The sequence below is a fragment of the Podarcis filfolensis genome (genome assembly GCF_964270895.1).
Source record: "Podarcis filfolensis genome assembly, chromosome: 1".
In the NCBI taxonomy this organism is placed as follows: Eukaryota; Metazoa; Chordata; class Lepidosauria; order Squamata; family Lacertidae; genus Podarcis; species Podarcis filfolensis.
In genome coordinates this window covers 23,234,420-23,253,984 of record NC_139604.1, presented here as the reverse complement: position 1 = coordinate 23,253,984, position 19,565 = coordinate 23,234,420, and the positions used below count along the sequence as shown (strand labels likewise).

At 41.9% G+C, this 19,565-nt stretch overlaps 2 protein-coding genes across 4 annotated transcripts; one reads left to right on the top strand and one right to left on the bottom strand.

Annotated features, from left to right (window-relative positions):
* Positions 1-258: 258 nt before the first annotated feature.
* FKBP7 (FKBP prolyl isomerase 7) lies at positions 259-7,109 on the top strand. Its single transcript, XM_083573149.1, has 4 exons — positions 259-579; positions 2,148-2,299; positions 6,145-6,278; positions 6,394-7,109. Exons 1-4 carry the CDS (start codon positions 359-361, stop codon positions 6,553-6,555), a joined length of 669 nt encoding a protein of 222 aa, XP_083429275.1. The 5' UTR covers positions 259-358; the 3' UTR covers positions 6,556-7,109.
* Positions 7,110-8,156: 1,047 nt separating this feature from the next.
* PJVK (pejvakin) lies at positions 8,157-19,253 on the bottom strand (the record flags this gene model as incomplete). 3 transcript variants are annotated; one of them, XM_083572053.1, is made up of 7 exons in its annotated part: positions 8,157-9,268; positions 12,076-12,168; positions 12,734-12,851; positions 14,095-14,236; positions 14,385-14,580; positions 17,373-17,547; positions 18,790-19,253. In XM_083572053.1, 5 exons carry the CDS (start codon positions 14,501-14,503, stop codon positions 8,967-8,969), a joined length of 774 nt encoding a protein of 257 aa, XP_083428179.1. In that variant the 3' UTR covers positions 8,157-8,966. The 3 variants fall into 3 exon arrangements, with proteins under 3 accessions (XP_083428179.1, XP_083428178.1, XP_083428177.1); XM_083572052.1 differs by having other exon boundaries at positions 17,373-17,560; positions 18,790-18,899; XM_083572051.1 differs by lacking the exon at positions 18,790-19,253 and having other exon boundaries at positions 17,373-17,583.
* Positions 19,254-19,565: the final 312 nt, after the last annotated feature.

Sequence of the window (19,565 nt, the reverse complement as noted above, 5' to 3'; positions counted from 1 at the left end):
GCATCCACCTGCAATCCAGGCCACTTGGGCCATCCTTCCCCAAACGAATAGCTACCATCGCTCTGCCTAGATGGGGATGCGGGAGGAGACCTTCAGCTCTGGGGATTAAAGCGGCTCCGCGCCGTCGTGCCACCTCCCGAAAGACCTACATGGGGAAGGCGGAGGAGGCAGCAGCGCAAGCGGGGCACATCCCGCGCCGCCCGCGCGTCCGCCGGAAGGAGGCGAGGCGAGACAGAGGCTGGAGCAGCCCCGGGCCGCGCCCCTCTCGGCTCCCGTGACGTCGAACAATGCCAGTGCCACGCAGCCCCGGCGAGCAGCGAGGCAGATCCCGGAGCCGCGATCTCGTGCTCCAGCAGCTATGCACTTCGCCGCGGGGATCTGTTTCTTCCTCCAGGCTTTCGCCCTCGTAACCCTCCGGGCGGACGGGCAGAAGAAGGAGGAGGGCGCCTCCGCCGACGAAGTTCAAATGGAAGTCGTGCACGTCCCCGAAAACTGCCATCCGAAGAGCAAGAAGGGGGACCTGCTGAATGCCCATTACGACGGCTACCTGGCCGGGGAGAAGTCCAAGTTCTATTGCAGGTAAGGCAATCCAAAGCTTGCTTTGGGACTCGGCCCACGCCGCCGGATATATAAAACCCAAGGAAGCGGTACTTTGAACGCAAAAATAAAGGTTTGGCAACCTGAATGTTGGGGTTCCAAAGTCAATGTGAGTTGTGCCATGCAATTTAGGAATGAAAACTTAATGTCTTTAAGGGAGGGGGGTGTTATTCCAGCCTTGTACACTATCCTTCCTTGATCATCCGAAAATCACAGATGCTTTCAGAATCGCTTGATAACATGTATGCATATGTTTTACATGGGCAGTATGCATGGGTCAGAGGGCCACCCCCATTATTTTCTTAAGGCATGTGGAGAGTGGGTCATAGGCCCTAGTGGGTCAAAGGCCCCTAGATGTATGCTATCTAGGCACGCACGCACGCACACACTACAGCCTATAACACATCATTTGAAAAATAAAACTGTAACTTTGGTTTAAGAAGGAATTTGGATCCTAGCTTATATGTGTGTGCAGTGTTAGAAACTCAGATATACAGAGTAAGTCCTTTAAAAAAGGCTCCGTGGATACAGAGTACACATATTCCACGGGCCCTCTTTTAAAAGACTCGCCCTGTATAAGCTAGGTGCCAAATGCCTCCTTAAACCAAGGTTACAGTCGCCAAAATGCCATTTCTTGGGATGTGGGTGGCGCTGTGGTCTAAACGACTGAGCCTCTTGGGCTTGCTGCTTTAAGGTTGGCGGTTTGAATCTGCTTGACGGACTGAGCTCCTGTCTCTCTGCCCCAGCTCCTGCCCCAACCTAGGAGTTCGAAAGCATGCCAGTGCAAATAGGTACCACCACGGCAGGAAGGTAAACGGCGTTTCTGTGCATTCTGGTTTCCGTCACAGAGTCCCTTTGCGCCAGTAGTGGTTTAGTCATGCTGGCCCCCTGACCCAGAAAGCTGTCTGTGGACAAACACTGGTTCCCTCGGCATGAAAAGCGAGATGAGTGCTGCAACCCCATAGTCGCCTTTGACTGGACATAACTGCCCAGGGGTCGTTTACCTTTACCTTTTTACCTAAAGTCTTATTTTTCAAATGATGGACTGACTGATTGATTATCAGTTAAACTTCTGGCTAGTTCAGATGACAACCTTGAGCTGGGTTAAAAACTTTGAGAACTTAATGAAGAAAATCACTTTATCCAGGGACAGCCCAGATAAACTGGCCTATTCCGACCTCGTTTTCTTAATGGTGACACGGGCCATTCATAACATAAGAATATCCTTCACAACTGTGAGCATGGCAGTGGGGTGGCTTTGAAGACAAGCTACAACAGTTAGCTATAACGTTGTTCACCGCTCCTGCTCAGGCTGTACAGAAAAAGCATTTTTGTTCCTGAAATTCATTCTGATTGTGTAAATAAAATATAACAGATATAATTCTACAGGATGTGGTATTAGTGTGTGAAAACAGTCCAGATCCAAGTATCCCCAGGCATTTAAGTACCAATAAATGTTGACCAAAAATGATGTGCTTGTATACTGAACTTGTTTCTTAAACCTGTAAATATTAAATCTCTCTCTCTCTCTTTTTAATATTTCTTTGTAGTCGAACACAAAACAACGGCCACCCAAAATGGTTTGTCCTTGGTGTCGGACAAGTCATTAAAGGTTTAGATATTGCAATGCTGAATATGTGTCCTGGAGAGAAACGGAAAGTGATCATACCTCCATCACTTGCTTATGGGAAGCAAGGATATGGTAAAGCAAGGCTGCATGTTAAGGCGAATAGCCATTCTCTCTACTTTAGCTGTATTGCTTTAGCCTATAGAGAAGGAACTGGGATCTATCTATCTATATCTATCACATTTCCAGCCTCTTCCCTACATGTTACTTATTCACTGGCATTTTGTAATGGCTGTAACCATTCAATTCGATTCAGTTTTGTTGCTTTTGTACCTAGCTTTATGGTTCAGTTCAAGCATGTTGCCAAACCATTGTTTGTTTGATGACCAGAAGTAGCCCCACAGGTTTGTTTATAGCCTCCTTTTCCTCTCCTCTTACCTGCAGGTTTCTTCCTTCGCTTTCAGCATTTTCCTGACCCTAGTTTGTCCTGATGTTGAAATTGGTAACCTTTCATTAGTACCTTGCCTTCATGAAACCACTGCTTGGATTGAGTTTCTAAATCCTGGTTAGCACTATCCATAGTTTGTCAGTTTGAACATCATAGGGAATTAGCAAAATCCAGGAACTGAGGAAGGGAACCCCATGTGCAAGGAGGGAACATAAAAGCCTGCAGGGGCTCTCCCAGTCCCTGCAATGGTTTGGCTTTATGTCTGAACTGATCTTAATTTTAGGCCCATACCAGAGTGATGTTGATCACTTATCTCCCAGTCAGAGTGATGTTGAGTAAGCCTTCACCATGACTCCAGTCCAGCTAAACTTAGTTGGAACTTGAGATAATTGTGCCTTGAGATAATTGTGACTGACTTGTCCAGTGGGACTTAATCCCATCTAACGTTATTGGGCTGAAACCTTTGCCTTTTGAATCTTAGCGGGAACTGGTGAATCTTTAAGTATCCAGGTGCCTAGCTTTGACCTCATTGTGATTTGACATCTGACATGCACAGCATCTCTGTAGGCCAACTTGTGATTCAAAGTCTGCTGAAGTGAAAAATACTGTATTTTTCGTCCCATAGGACGCACCTAGTTTTTTGGGGGGGAAATAATGGGAAAATTTTTTTCCTTTATTTCCCCCCCCAAAAAAAAACCAGGTCGGGGAATCCAAACCAGGTCGGGGAACAGCGGGATGGCGGCGCTCCGCCTCCCCGCTGTCCCCCGAGCTTGTGGGGCTGGCGCTGGGGAGAAGCACGCTTCTCCCCAGCGCCAGCCTCCAAACCAGGTCGAGGAACAGCGGGATGGCAGCGCTGCGCCTCCCCACTGTCCCCCGAGCTTGTGGGGCTGCCCGATGTCTGCCCGAAGCGCGGGGTGCTCTGCTTCAGCGCGCCCCGCGCTCCGTGCAGCAGGCTGCTATCCACAGCCTAGGGAGCCCTGTGGGAACTCCCACGGGCTCCCCAGGCTTGCTGATAGCTTCCTGAAGCTCTCCAAGCTTCAGCGAAAGCCTGCATTCGCCCCACAGGACGCACACAGATTTCCCCTTCATTTTTGGAGGGGGAAAAGTGCGTCCTATAGGGCGAAAAATACGGTAGATTTGGCCATCATACCTCAACCAGATTTAACATACCTTGATTTCTCAATAGGTATTCTCAACGTGCAAATATGCATTGCTTGTTTGCTGAATACTAACTGTGACTATCTTTTTTAGGCTGAACTTTTGAAGGATGCCTTTCTTCCCACGTACAACCCTCTTATATTCTTTCAGAGCATTGTTTGTGCATGCTGAGCAAGATGGCTCTAGTTTTGAATGTCAAGAATGCATGTGGCTTTCTAGAACTTTTCACGGGTTTTCCTGTGGTATGTATTACTCTCAAAACTGCTTGCGCTTAAATCTTTTTCCTTTTTTTAGTTTAGCTACTAACTCTAGAAACCGAGCAGTTGTGTTGCTGAAGCATGTGTGAGGATTTCTACTAAACAATTTTAAGGGGGGGAAAGGTCTCTGGGCCCAGCACAGGGCAACTTGTGACCTATTGGACACACCAGGCCAGATACATATAATGATCACCCATACACAGAGATTCAGTTAAGTCTCCTATTGTTGCATCCTGAGACATTTACACAAGGAACGTGTCTTATCAACCTGACAGGCTGGTGAGCTCTGTTCAGTGTAGGGGATCACACTGTCTTAGCCTCTACATTAAAGTTTATAATTTCATTTTTATTTATTGTGAGTTCTGTATATGACATTTGATCTCCCTTAGTTCTCGGAGAGGATATCTGTTGCAACATTTAGCTTTCAGTGCAGTATGTGGAAACTCAAAAATAAATTATAGGACCATCGGCAGCTGCCTTATACACTGAGGCAGATCAGTGTCCCATCTAACTCAGTATTATTTTCATTGACTGACAGCAGCTTTGAAGGGTTTCAAGTAGGATACCTTCCCACCCCTACCTGTACATGCCAGGGATTGAACCTATGGCCTGCATGAAAAGCATGTCACTCTAGCACTAATCTTCTGTCTGAACTGCCATACTTTTAGTCTTCATCATTTTAGATGAGTTCCCAAATTCTGTATTTGGCAGCTGCAGGTGCATGGCTTGCAAAATACTTGTTTCGGACTGACTTTGGAAGCTTTCTCCTTCATTACTGCTACCTGTCTGCCATTATCAGTATGCTTTCTTTCTCAAAAGCTGCTAAACTTCGGTACAGTGGTACCTTGGTTTACGAACTTAATCCATTCCAGAAGTCTGTTCTTAAACCAAAGCCATTCTTAAACTGAGGCACGCTTTCCCTAATGAGGCCTCCTGCCGCCGGTGCCCTTATACCGTTCAGCTTCCATTCGTAGACCGAGGTAAAGTTCGCTAACCGCAACACTACTTCTGGTTTTGTGGAGTTCATATACCGAATAGTTCGTAAACAGGGCTGTTCTTAAACCGAGGTACCACCGTATCCCTTTTGATACAGGAGGATATTGTATCAAACCAGAAGATAAACATGGATTTCCTTTGAAGCCCATTTTCCTCCTTGAGGTGGAGAAACTTTTATCCCTGAAATCTTAACCTTGCCTACTCCAAAAATCGTATTTCAAGTTTTGTTTTGTTTTTAGTGGAACGGCTGTTCATGCTTGATTGACTAGATAGCCATTTCATATTTATCAAGTAGCTTTCTGACATTCATGAGAAAAGTGCTGGCCTTAGTCCAATGTGGGGGCCCCTGAGTGAACAAGAGGGATGAAGTTCTCCCTGTGGTCTTCCCTGAAGCCTCGCCCACCAAAGGCCAATTGGCAATGCCGATGGACAAAGGCAGGGCCTAGGCCAGGGGTAGGCAACCTAAGGCCAGGGGGCCGGATGCAGCCCAATCACCTTCTCAATCCTGTCCACGGACGGTCCGGGAATCAGTGTCTTTTTACATGAGTAGAATGTGTCCTTTTATTTAAAATGCATCTCTGGGTTATTTGTGGGGCATAGGAATTCATTCATTTTCTCCCCAAAATGTAGTCTGGCCCACCACATGGTCTGAGGGACAGTGGACAGCTGAAAAAGGTTGCGGACCCCTGCCCTAGGCCATTGGCTTGCCATCCCCCACCCCAGCCATTACTGATGGCTGAAGCACAGACGACATTTTTCAAGAAGCTTTCTGAAAATGACAAAACAAATCTGGTGGAACTGTTGTTGTTTTTTGTGAGTAGGCAGTTTACTAGTTTAGAATGGCTTGACAATATACTTAGGGCACAGTCCACGTGGGAATACACTCCAAAAAGGAGTGTGTATAGGGGGAAATCCAGTTGTATTTTGCCCCTAATAATCAGGAGGGCTGCCTCAAATTCAAAGTAGTTCAACAAAGCAAAGTATTTAAAAAATAAATATTTATACCAGAGTCCATAATTTACACATTTCCAAATAACCATAAAAAATACTCCAGTTTGTGGTTAAGATTATCTGTCAGATGTGTGTACACAGTTCCCAAAATGGTCTTGTTCCATTTTTAGAACCTGCAAAGATTCCACCTAACGCAACCCTGATCTTTGAGATTGAACTGTATGCAGTAACGCAAGGACCCCGCAGTGTTGAAGCATTTTCTCAAATGGACCTGGATAGTGACAAAAAACTCTCAAAACATGAGGTAACATGGGTCATATTCTGATGTTCCCTGTTATAGCATCTAAACCTAAATTAACACCATTTTCAATACGTAACAAAGTTTGAGATAAAAAATCTGTCGATTGTTGTTCCTTTAGATAGACCATTACCTGAAGAAGGAATTTGAAAGAGATGGCAAGAAACGCGACCCTTCCGTTCATCAAGATGTCTTGCTTGATATATTTAAAAAGAATGACCATGACGGAGACGGCTTCATATCTGCCAAGGAATATAACGTCTACCAACACGATGAACTATAACAGATCATTGCTTAAAAGTCTGTGGCAGGAATGGGGAATCTGCAGCCCTGCCAATGTTGTTGGACTTCTGCTCCCATCAGCCCAAATCAGCTTGGCCAATGATCAGGGATGATAGGGGATGCAGTCCAACAGCAGCTAGAAGGCCACAGGTTCCCCATCCCTGTTTTATGGACATTTGGATCCCAGTTCAGCAGTTCCTCCCATGCGCACATGGAGCTTTCACAAGGACTTCCCCATGCCCTTCAGTGGAGGGGACACGGCTTTGTTCACAGTGTTACCCACTGCATTGAAGGTAGTAGGAAATCCTGCTAGTGGAGCCCCAAATACACATTGAAGTGAAGATGTACCTGTGGAGCTGTCACTACATTTGTAACCAAGTACACAGCTTTTTGTGATTACACTCTTCAGCCCTGTTTGATTTCCCTGGGATTTGTCCATTAGATTAATGGCTTTAACCAAAATGGAATTTCTTTGTCACATAATATTTCATGTATGTTGGTTGTGGGAAATTTTTATACCTTTTTATCATGATTAAAAATGTTACTGAAATGATAGGGGTGGCTCCACATACTTTGTAATTCTTATGAAATAATCTGAATTAAAGTTGTAAGAGTTAACGGGGAATTTACAGCTATGCCAAATATAGTGTTGTTGCTGATGAAGTAATTTCCCTTTTTTGTTTTGTTTGCTCCAAATTGTCCCCCACCCCTGTGGCATCTTTACTCCCCTCATGGTTAACATTCATTTTGAAAATTTGTGGGAGCCATTTTTGGAGCAGATCCAGAGTTGCATTAATGGCACTGAAGCTCAGTTGCACATTTTCACTTAATGGCCTGATTCACACATAATGCTAGCCCATGGTTTGTTTAGCCAAAGTATGGCTTATTGCAGTGTCCAAAAATTAGCCAAGTAGACTAAGCATGTGGGGTTTTTTGTCTGCTTTTTTGGCAACAAACCAGCATGAAACCATAGTTTTGGCTTATGAACTGTGGCTTGTTTTATCTGTGGTTTAGTATTCTGTCTGAACCATCTCTTTTTTTAGCCACCCCACCCAGATACTACAACATTTGGCGCTCTTAGTTTGGAGAAAAAGGCGCATAAGAGAAGATAGTAAGAGATGTATAAAATTTGTTCACTCATGAGGCAGTGAGAGTGCCAACCTGGATGGCTTTAAAAGAGGTTGACAAATTATCCGCTGCCACCACTGCCATGTCCTCCAGCATATGGAGAAAGTAAAGTGTGTCATCTGTGTGGAAACAGCTATGTACAAGCCAGGTACTGTATTACTGATTAAATGCACAATTCTTGGACAACTTAAATGCCAGTTAGGTCTCCCCCACAGTGTTTATATCAAAAACCAAACAGCACTAGAGTCAAGAAAGAATCCAGGGCTCAGTGGGTGTGCTATATTCAGATCTAAAGAGAATCAGGTGTTTAATCCCTTCTATTTTTACAAATGCATTGGTAGATAAATATGTAGCAGAAATTCTAGACAACCCCAGCAGTGCCAATTTTAACATGCGGTTTTAAACACAGTGGCAGATACTGCCACCTAATGGCTAGATCTCAATGATAATAGTATTGCATACATACATCAGATATGTAATTGACTCGTTTATTCCAAAATTATATAGCTTTCTTACAAAAAATATTGTCAAATACATCAAAAGGCACCAAATAACAGCAAGTCTAACATTTAAAAAATACTGAACTTGCTCTATATTAATGATAAATATGGACTAAATAGGAGACAGATGTAATTGGGGGTGACATTGGCAAATTTTAATGGAAACATGTCATACTAAGATTCAATTCAATTTTTATTTCTCTGTTTAACCAGAGCAAAGACAAACATTTTCGTAATCTGATATTTCAATTAAATATTTATGCCATTAATAAATAATTCATATCTTTTCATTACTGTCTTACTGTGGTGTAGTTAAGGTGAAACACATTCTTGCCTTTAGACAAAAGCCAATGTTTCCAAATTACTCCTACAAATAATGACTTCTAAACATAATTTACACATTTTTTAGATTTATCACAAAATGCTATTGTGAATTTTTTAACTCGGATGTGTATCTCTTAGCTATGTTACACTATGCAGTTAGAAAGAACTAACCAATAACAGAGCATATGTGGGAAGCCATTATATCAAGTTCTATTTTGCATTCCTTAAAAACACGGAAGGAGAAAAAAGCGTTTGTGGCTCCATATTTTGCAATCAAAATGCACGAGAAATTCCATGGCACAATCACACCTAAATATATGCATGGGTTTAATCCAGGCCAAGTCGGTTGTACTTAGATCTTCCTGACCTCAAAGTGGAAAAGTCAGGTGTGACTTAATTTCAGTGTATACTAAGTGCAAGCAACAATCTGGATCCAACCAACATGCATTTCCAAAAATTTTCATTTCACTCTCTTGTGCCAGAGGTCAAAACAAGGCACAGCATGTAGTCGTACAAACTTTTGTCCATTAAAAGAACACTCAAGACAACCATAGACAGTTTCTCTTCTGGAGCTTCCCATTCCACACAACGAACAAGGACCTTTGGGGATGTGATTGTTAAGCAAATTCACTCGTATATGGGCCCCTTCTCGGAAATAGTTCGTGGAGACATCCGTCATGCTTGCAGCTTTTTCATAGTAGTCTGTGAAAAGGTCATCTAAGTAATTGTCTGAGTGAGCAATGATATCCATTACCCTTTTGTCTGAAGGGGAAAAAAGGACACAGACACAAAGAAGAAAGATTGCTAAATCCAATAGCACATTATCTAGTCAACCACCGACAAAAATACAAACTCTTCATTCAGCCCAGAGTGTGGGATTCCACAACTGAGTCCTGTAAGCAGAAACAAGGAGTTTCACTTGCATAAGGGGGCTTTCCCTCCCTCCCCCCCCATTCCCCCCAAATTGGCTCTGATGTGGAAGGGAAGAACCCCCCAGAACAGTGATGTATGCGTTCCAGCTGGCAAGCTGAAATGTCCTGATGGATTTATTGCCTTAGCACAACCTTGAATTCCTCCCATAATCTAGTCATTGTTAAATCCTAACAAGTTCATAAATATAATAGCATAATTTTACCTATAGAAAGTATCCATCTTTTTGCACAATGGGTTGATTGACACGTCCCTTGCTTTATTACTTACAAATGCAGAACAAGTATGTCACCTGCAATAGTGTCAGTTCCCAAAATTGAAGCAGTCAAGTTAAAATGTTTAGGTTTCATATGTCCTGCCTCTAGTTGGATATATTATTGAATTTTTGTTACGGTTTAGTTGTCTTTGTGGTTCTATAATAATTTGAAAGCTTGTTTTAAAAAATGAAATACAGTGGTACCTCGGTTTAAGAACAGTCCGCTTTAAGAACGATTTGGTTTACAAACTCCGCAAAACCAGAAATAGTGTCTTGGTTTGAGAACTTTACCTCGGTCTAAGAACAGAATCTGAACGGTGGAAGGGCACCGGCGGCGGGAGGCCTCATTAGGGAAAGTGTGCCTTGGTTTAAGAACGGTTTTGGTTTAAGAACGGAATTCTGGAATGGATTAAGTTCGTAAACCAAGGCACCACTGTATATAAAAAACGTGGAGCAGCTTTGAACCAGTTTATTTGTGGGATAACTTTACCCTCTATATGCCTGTATGACTACAGTATTGTGGTCAAGTTCTCTGGGTTCACAAATGGCCGCAACTGCAGCTGGTTAAAGGTACTTCTAGTCAGACTACCTGGGGGACGCGGGTGGCGCTGTGAGTTAAACCACAGAGCCTAGGACTTGCCGATCAGAAGGTCGGCGGTTTGAATCCCCACGACGGGGTAAGCTCCCATTGCTTGGTCCCTGCTCCTGCCAACCTAGCAGTTCGAAAGCACGTCAAAGTGCAAGTAGATAAATAGGTACCGCTCCGGCGGGAAGGTAAACGGCATTTCCATGTGTTGCTCTGGTTCACCAGAAGTGGCTTAGTCACGCTGGCCACATGACCCGGAAGTTGTACGCCGGCTCCCTTGGCTAATAAAGCGAGATGAGCGCTGCAACCCCAGAGTCGGCCACGACTGGACCTAATGGTCAGGGGTCCCTTTACCTTTACTAGTCAGACTTCCTGGGCCTCCAATAACAAAGTTGGACACAGAAACACTCCCAGCCTGCATACCTGCTCTTTCTAGGAGAGTACAGCCCCATTCAAGACATGAAACTGACCAATTTCTCAGGCATAGGACATGTATAATATGACTAATGTCGCACAGGCCCTGACTCAATTGCTGTGCACTAAGCCCTACCTGTCCATCCAAATACATCCACAGCTCCAAATGAAAAGGAATCAATTGTGTAAATCAACTGTTCAGTAGCTTGACCGTATGACAAGCATAGCACAATATTGTTGATTTCCAACTCTTATGATATCTATATTAGGCCAGCAAAAATATTTACGACTCTTGATTAAGCTACACTGCAAGCAAAGCTAAAAACAGTGGGGAGAAAAATATTTGGTGGTAAAGCCCTCTCTGCATCTTGATCACAGAGTGGGCAGATTCACACAATACATTTAAAGCACTGTAGTTGGGGGACATGGGTGGTGCTTTGGTCTAAACCACTAAGCCTAGGGCTTGCCGACTGGAAGGTCAGCGGTTCAAATCCCTGCGATGGGGTGACAAAGTGCAAGTAGATAAATAGGTACTGCTCCGGCGGGAAGGTAAACAGCGTTTGACAGGACTTAACTGTCAGGGGTCCTTTACCTTGATTAAGGCTGCTGGAATCTGTAGCTTGGCAATGGGAAACAACAGTTCCCAGGATTCCTTGGGGAACGTCAAATGCTTTAAATGTGCATTGGATATGCTTCAAATGTATGGTAAGGTTAGGAGATAACATACATTCAAATGAGGCCCCTTTGGTGTCATGTAGGTATCAGGCTACACTAAGGCCTGTAAGGAGGGTGGGCAAAACAAGGGCTGATTCTCCAAATCAAGGGCTGATTCTGGGACCACAAAAACTAGGTGTTGTAGGTGCAGAGATGGTTATATACCCCCTCATTTTCCTTCTTTTTTCTTTATTTACTAACTAGCCTGATTAAGAATTCTGGAGCACTTAACACTATTTTGCGATATTTTTCTGCTCTGCTAAAAGTATTTGCTTAATAATGGACTCTGGAAATATTTTAACTATGCCCCAATGTGGCTACCTTCACTTTTGTGTGTGTCATATTATTGCTGTACATCATGAAAGGTCTTTAAAGAGTAATAAGTATAATCTTACTGTACAACTGAAACAATTAAAAATTTAATTTTTAAATTAAGCAAATTCATTATTATGGTAATTATAATTAAAAATTGATGCACTCTGCATATTTTGAAATCTCTGCAATTATTTTAAGTGTGTGTGTGTGTGTGTGTGTGTGTGTGTGTGTGTAAAATACTTCTCAGTGCAGCTATAAGCATGAACTTCAGCACCAACCATAATATGAAATACTATTAAATACATTACCAATCAAATTAATTAGTGTAATGCTAATAAATATCAAACCTCATACTTCGATAAAACAGATTCCTTAATTTAATTAGTGAAAATGTTCTTGATGGCTCTCTTTCAAATCCTCCTTTTGATTCTGGAGTGACACAGAGCTCTGGGGGAAAAAATTACATATATTTTAATTATTCAGAAAAGCACAATTTCATAATACAGTTTATTATTATTGATGAAAAATAGTTTTTTAATTTTATAGAAAAGTTATATTAAATAAGGCAAAACCACAACACAAAACTGAACACAAACCAGCTGATTCAGCAAGGGTGATTTTTTTTTTAGGTGGAAGCAAACTTCCAGGTACAGAATCATTTGCGTCCATTATCATCCAAATTCAGATGCAAATCTAATACAATATCCATCACCCTGCATGGTACGGATGAGGCTCCGATTTCCATCTGTCTTGCAATGCACATGTGAATGTCTGTCCCACTACTGTCCCTGGATTTGAATCTACTGGTAGATGTTACTGTGTGTGCCCTTGCAGATGTGTATACCTGGAGGGTATGGATGCAAGCCCTGAAGTGAATGAGATTGCTAACCACAAGCACACAATAAAGCAAGAATATAATGTTTATAGCATTCCAGACTAAACATTCCCAATCTCAGAACAAGAACAATGTAAAATAGTAATTGCACTCACAATTGAAAAACAGACTACTTACCAAAATTACCATCCAAGTGAATATAAAGCTCAAACACACTAAATGCAATAGTTGTATGAGCAGGAAAGACAATAGCTTTGTCACGTCCTTTGTAATTATAGTCATCAATAATATGAAACTATTTTTAAAAAGAAAGATACAGTGTTAACATCTGTATTGAAAACATTTTGAATAAAAATGCAGATTAAGCTAAAGAAGTATTGGAAATATAACACATAATATGACTCTTTTTTAACTTTAATGTCAAAGCCAACCAGTGGAAGGCTAGTACTTCACTATGGTAGAGATGATGATGATGATGTTCTAATGAAATTAGAACAATTTTCTCAGTTGCAAAAGATGCCCTTCAAAACTGAGAAGCAAATCAGGAAAAGAGGATCCACAAGTCTGTGCACAAAATGAATTCTAGTGCTTACAAAACTCCCACATTATCTCAGTGGATGAGTAGGGTGGCCATGTGCACCGATAAAAAGAGGGCACAGGTTTGCATATGCTAATTTATATGTAAAATGCAAATTTGGAAATAATTTCTATAACTTAAATAGAAATACAATGCATCTCACCATAAGTGGGGAAGACTGTGACCAGGTAACTTGTGTGCCTGCTCAGCCTGGTGTCCAGAAGCTAACTTCCCCTGTTCTCTCTTCTTTAGGTTGTTTATCTTCAAACTGGACTTGGACCAGACAACCCTTCAAATAGAGGACTGTAAAGTAGGAAGCACACATGGCCACCCTATGCAACAGGCAGGTTCATGGGGGCACAAAATGTACACACATGGAACTGCCCTGTCCACCACTGATGCAAGGAGGACAGCCCAAAAAGGTGGCGGTGGGGTCAGTCTATGTGTGCATCAGAACCGCCTCACCCAGATTGGGGTGTTTATCTTTAATTGGACAAGCTTCTATTTAATCTTTGGGTTAAAGATAACTTTGTCAGCCAGAAGAGAATGATCTATCTATGCTACAAACAAATCATGTGACCACCAAGACAGATTCTGCATAACTTATTTTTTGGTTTTATATTAGTCAAATTAGAATTATTTTATTTGGGCCTTTGCTTTTTTTTGATGTTTAAATCTCTTCCTCTTTAAAGATCCTCAACTCTTGGTGATAATATGATTTCTACACTTAGGCAACAAACCTGTATAGAGTTAGGTGTTCTTAAACCGGCTGATAAACATTTCACTATTCATAATTAGTTAGTTAGTTATAAAATTATTTATGAGCTGTCTTTTGACCCCCAAGGTAAATTACCATTTAAAAAGTTAATCTATCTATCTAGAAACCTATCTATCTATCTATCTATCTAGTTAAAAACATGCTTTAAAAGCATGTTTAACATGGTTAAACATGCTCACTTACCCTCATTGTGTCACCTCTCATGCCAGCATGCACGGACAGTGAACATTGCCGTGTCGTTCGAATGCTCTCCATGACCACACAAAGAACTGTCCTCTTACTTTCTCGTGACTGACGAACAAGGCAATGCTCAAAATTCATTTTTCTGCAATAAAGGGAGACATAATCCACATAGTTTCATATTTCTCCTATTTATGGCACCTAAAACCTATAACCCATATTGCACCCACATTTTAGTGCTCATTTGTCAAGTGCAGCTTAAATAGTCAAACAATGGAAACTATTATACCAACCTACTGGTAAGTTCTCTGAGTAATGTTGGTACCTCAACCTCATGTTTAGTTACAATGCCAAAGGAAGCCTTCACTGCAAGAGAATCTGATCCAGTGATATTGACCCCAGCCGAGTTCATAATAGGATTTCCTCGTCTACCGTTGAGCGCTACATCTGATTTATCTTCATAATTCAGTAACTGGTAGGATGAAATACCTAAGGGAAATAGGCAGCTTATTGAAGTCTGGAATTAAGTTCCTATATAATATTAATCTGAAACATGGTTTATAAAAACTGCACACCCATCAGATACTAAAACATTATAATGTGTTCAGATTCTCATCTCTTACAGCCTGAGCCTACCCATATGTACTCAACCAGTAAGTGTTCAGTGAAGAGAGAAATATTCCCAGTTATGTGTGCATAGGATTGCAGCCTTAATTACTTTGTGGATTACCTCTTGTAAAACTACTTTGCTTGTTGTACTTAACAAGAGTAAGAAATAAGTAGGTATGCTAATATGATCAAGCTGCCAAGCCAACGGCTCAGGACAAGCATCTGTTAAAAATATTAACAATGAATTACTCATAATAAAATTGTCTCAGATCAAAGGATTTTTAAAATCCTCATCTCTTTTCCACTTAAAAGCCATCTGAAAACACTTCAAGAGATGTTCAGATTATCATGCATGGACACCAGCAAATTTCAAGGAAGGAGTTCCATAGTTGGGAGCCAGCTATCTTAGTATATCTCTTGCAAAGTTTATCCCACTTGTATTCATTGGCAAATATTATTATTTAGAATTCTCAGTTGAGATATAAACATTTTGACAAAACTTAGATAACGTTTGTGAGTCTAGGCCCCACCCCCGCTTGGTGATAAAATAAGACACATGGACACAAGTATTTTAGGTTAATGGGCTAAAAAAAGGCCACAACTTTATTGGTTACAGAATGTGAGTGGTATTGGCTTAAGCACTGGATCGAAACAGACTATACTTGACTCCTGCCCACTCTGCAAGGAGTCACACGAGGGTTAACAACCTGTAGGGGGAGCTTGTTGATGCGGATCAACTAGAAGCTTTCCCCTAGAGTCACTGGGAGTCGTGCCATGGCCCTAGCCACCACCTGGGTATCGGACAGGAATCACAACCACCAGATTCCTTTAATGGAATACCCTTCAAGGGGAGGGGCAGGTGATGGCCACAACCTCCCCTCCAACACACAACACATTTTCCAATGCCTAACCACCAAACCTTACAAAGTTGTGACTATTTGCTATGAGGTAGGCAAAAAAACAAGTGGCTGGTGTCAATCTGCCAAGTGGGAAAAATTCCTACCAGGCCCCTTGGACAACCAAGGCGAAGTCCATAGCAAGGTCAGGAGCTGAGCAAAACCTAGAGGGAGGGCGGGCAGGTGATCCGAGGAGGCCTGGAATAGCAAAGGAAGAGTCTGTGTGCCTGCGGCCATTTTTAAATGTGTCTAAACCACTCCCCCCGCCAGACGGGTTGGCTGGCTGACTGGGGGACATGACGTGGGCCCAGGAATCAGTGATGCAGGGGGGCTTGGCCATGCCCCCGTGCGAGCGCGTGAAGTGATTCCTGCTCACAACCCCTCCCCTCTAGGAAGAAGAGAGGCTTTCCAGAACAAACATGGAAACAACGGATAACATTTTTTAATTACTTGAATGCAGACCAAGTGACCAACCCAAAACCATGTCTGACTCCTCTGGTAGGCATAAAATATTACTATTCAAATATCCTACAAAGGGTACTGTTTTCTGCTATTACCTCTCTTTTCATGGAATACAGAAAGAAAGCGAATCTGTCATTTAAAATATAGGTGAAGGGTTGCATTTGTGATGTCCATCCCATTACTATTATGTTCATATTCAAAACATGTAATCTGCAGTGGTAGAAAATATTAATTGCTACTTATTTTACTTTGAAGAGCTTTGAGCTGTTGACAACAGACATGGAAAGCAACTGAGCTGCCTTCCGTAGAACAATTACCCTAAAATAGCATCACTTCATTAATTATGTAATAACTTAAATTGTGTATAATCTCAGAATACCACTGACATTTAGAGCTAAAATAATTTGGACTGGATCCTGTTTAAATCAGTCACATTTAGGTTCTATTGAAATCAGTTGCAATCTTTTACACACTTACATACACATCCCACATCAATGGGGTTAGCTTCTGGGTAGAAATGTATAGGATTACACTGTAAATTGTCTATCTTTCACTGTCAGAAATTGCTTTTGCTATTTGTTTTTGTTAAAGGGCAATGTCTCTCTTAGTTTCTTGTCTGTTATGTAGAATGGCATATAACCTGCAGGATGCTCTTCTAAAAGACTGTGAGCAGCATTATACTCAAGATGTTCCCTGTGCCTACAAGGACCTAGAGAATAGATTTTAGAGAACCTCAGGCATCCCACTGCACTGCCATATTACTTCAAATTAAATAACAGCTCTAGGGAGCTACATATCACGTGTACAAAAAAGTTGTGAACAGATGTGGAAATGGTATTGTCATGCAGTGATCTCACTCCTCTGTAACAGTGGATAGCTGATATTGCATGCTATACAGTATTGGGATATTAATGCTGCAATTCTAAGCACACTTACTAGGAAGTCCTACTAAACTCAATGTGATTGGTAAATAAACAACTTTAGAATCACACTGCATGTAAGTGACAGATGTTATATAACACAGAACGATTACACCAAAAATATAAAGCAAATTTGTAATGAATGCTGAAAAGTACTCAATACATTATCAGTGAAACCTCCTAAAATGTCTTCTTCAGTCTTTTACTAAATGCAAACATTAAATGCTTTTTCACAAAATGCTTGTTTATATTGTAGACATACTGTTTGATTCCTCTAAAACAGCTTAAGCAGCAAATTCCATATTGTTTTGCATTTCCCCTGTTCAGTTATGTCTCTGAAAACCAGCAGATCATATTTTTATAAGCTTTCGAGAAGTTTAAAAAACAAACTTACCAGCTGAAATTTCTTTCTCTCCTTGAAGAATGTCTTTTAGGCTGAATGGCGTTGAAACAAATTTGGATCTTCTTGAAATAAGACAACTTTTCTTCTTAATAACAAGACTGAGGGGTTGATATTTATCAGCTTCACTGAGGCTACGAACAGGTACTAGTCGACCTCCATCGCCAACCTGCTTAACAAAACTTTTGGTAGCAGCAGCAAACATATTACGCAGACGCAGTAAAAAAAGAGAACTCTTATCAATTGCAGTTGTCAAACCATACAGCCATATTAAAAACCTTTTAGCATTTCTATATTAAGTAATACAGGACAAACAGCTTCCTTTGCTATTATATTTAACAGGAAGGGAAGCACTAGCATTGTTTTAACCATCCAGCTTCTCCAGGGTATTATTCAAGAATTCTCTTTCATTGTCCTGCCATGTTCAAAACAATGAATAATACATTAACAAAGTAAACTGATACAGCAACATTCAGCCGTATTAGGGCAATACTTTTCTGTAGTACCAAATTAGCTTTCACTTAACTTAGAAAGACTCCTGTCGTAAATCAGAATTGCCCCCCCCCAATCTTACAACATACAGCTGAGATCTGATTGAATAAATGTGTCTACTCAGGACTGTCTTAAGCATATGCGGTGCTGGGGTGCAAAGATCCACCTGGCGCCCCCCCCCCCGGTTGCCCAGTCCCAGGCGCACAGGAGTGCAGAGCTGGCCGGTCACCTCAGCATCTTGATGGCTCGGTCGCCCCCAAACTCACGGAGCAGAGCCACCCACAGCAGAAGAGTCCACCGTGGCAAACCGACCGATGGGCGGGCTCTTCCCCGGACTCAACTTGGGCCCCGGACTCTTGGCCTGGCACCCCTGAGAGCCCGGCGCCCCGCACCCCTACCGCCTATGGGTAAGACAGCCCTGTGTCTACTATAACCCCAGAGTGCTTTTTCTGCTAAAGGTTATTCAGTCCAAATTGACCTCTGAAGATCTCCACCAGTTAGTTAATGGCATGATTTTGAATCTTTGTAGCATTACATTTTAACTCTCTCTATGTCTAGATCATGAAAACCATTTATTTGGATGAATTAAGGTGATAACTTGAATTTAATCTCATTAATTGCTGTTATGTTCTTCATGTATATCCTGTCTCCTTTTCCCTGGGGCAGAAGTGAGAACTGTCCATAGAAAATATTGGTGAAATATGAGGTTTACCATTGCTGTGATTGGGCAGCAGGTGTCCATCTCACCACTGACCACCACCTCCATACACAACGACATAAGCAAAAAGTACATAGAAGTGATACCTGATCCGAGACAGGAACAACCTCCAAGGGTATTGTCACTGACAAAATGCATGCATGCCATATTGCCACATCTGGTTATTAATTTGGTCTTTTATGCTTTATTCAGTTAACTCACCCAATTTTACAAACACAAAAACTTTAAAATGTAAAAAAAAATGTAAATAGCTTGATCTCTTCCTGAAGATAGAACTCTCCCTTGCATCCTGAGTTCAAGTATCTTCAAAGAACATGACACCTTTGGTAAAGGCTGTTCTCCAATTGGAGCGTTCACAGGCACGTGTTTCCCAATTGTTGGTGTTTATACTACATTGTTTTAGAATTGCCTTGAGACAGTCTTTAAACCGTTTTTGTTGACCAGCTTTCCATTTTTAAGTCCGGAATAGAGTAATTGCTTTGGAAGACAATAATCAGGCAGCCACACAACATGACCAGTCCAACGAAGTTGATGTTGAAGAATCATATTGCTTCTCAATATACAGTGGTACCTCTGGTTACGTACTTAATTCATTCCGGAGGTCCATTCTTAACCTGAAATTGGTCTTAACCTGAAGCACCACTTTAGCTAATGGGGCCTCCTGCTGCTGCCATGCCACCGCCACGTGATTTCTGTTCTCATCCTTAAGCAAAGTTCTTAACCTGAGGTACTATTTCTGGGTTAGCGGAGTCTGTAACCTGAAGCATATGTAACCTGAAGCGTATGTAACCCGAGGTATCTCTGTATTGCTGCTCAATATACTCTGGTTGGCCTGTGTTATTTTCTCCTGCCGACAGGGGACCCACTTAAGGACTCTATACGGGCTTTTGGATACCCCATAAGGGAAAAGGGAGCAGTCCCCCCCCCCATAACAACAGGACGTCCCTATTTCCATAGGAGAAATGTTGGAGGGTATG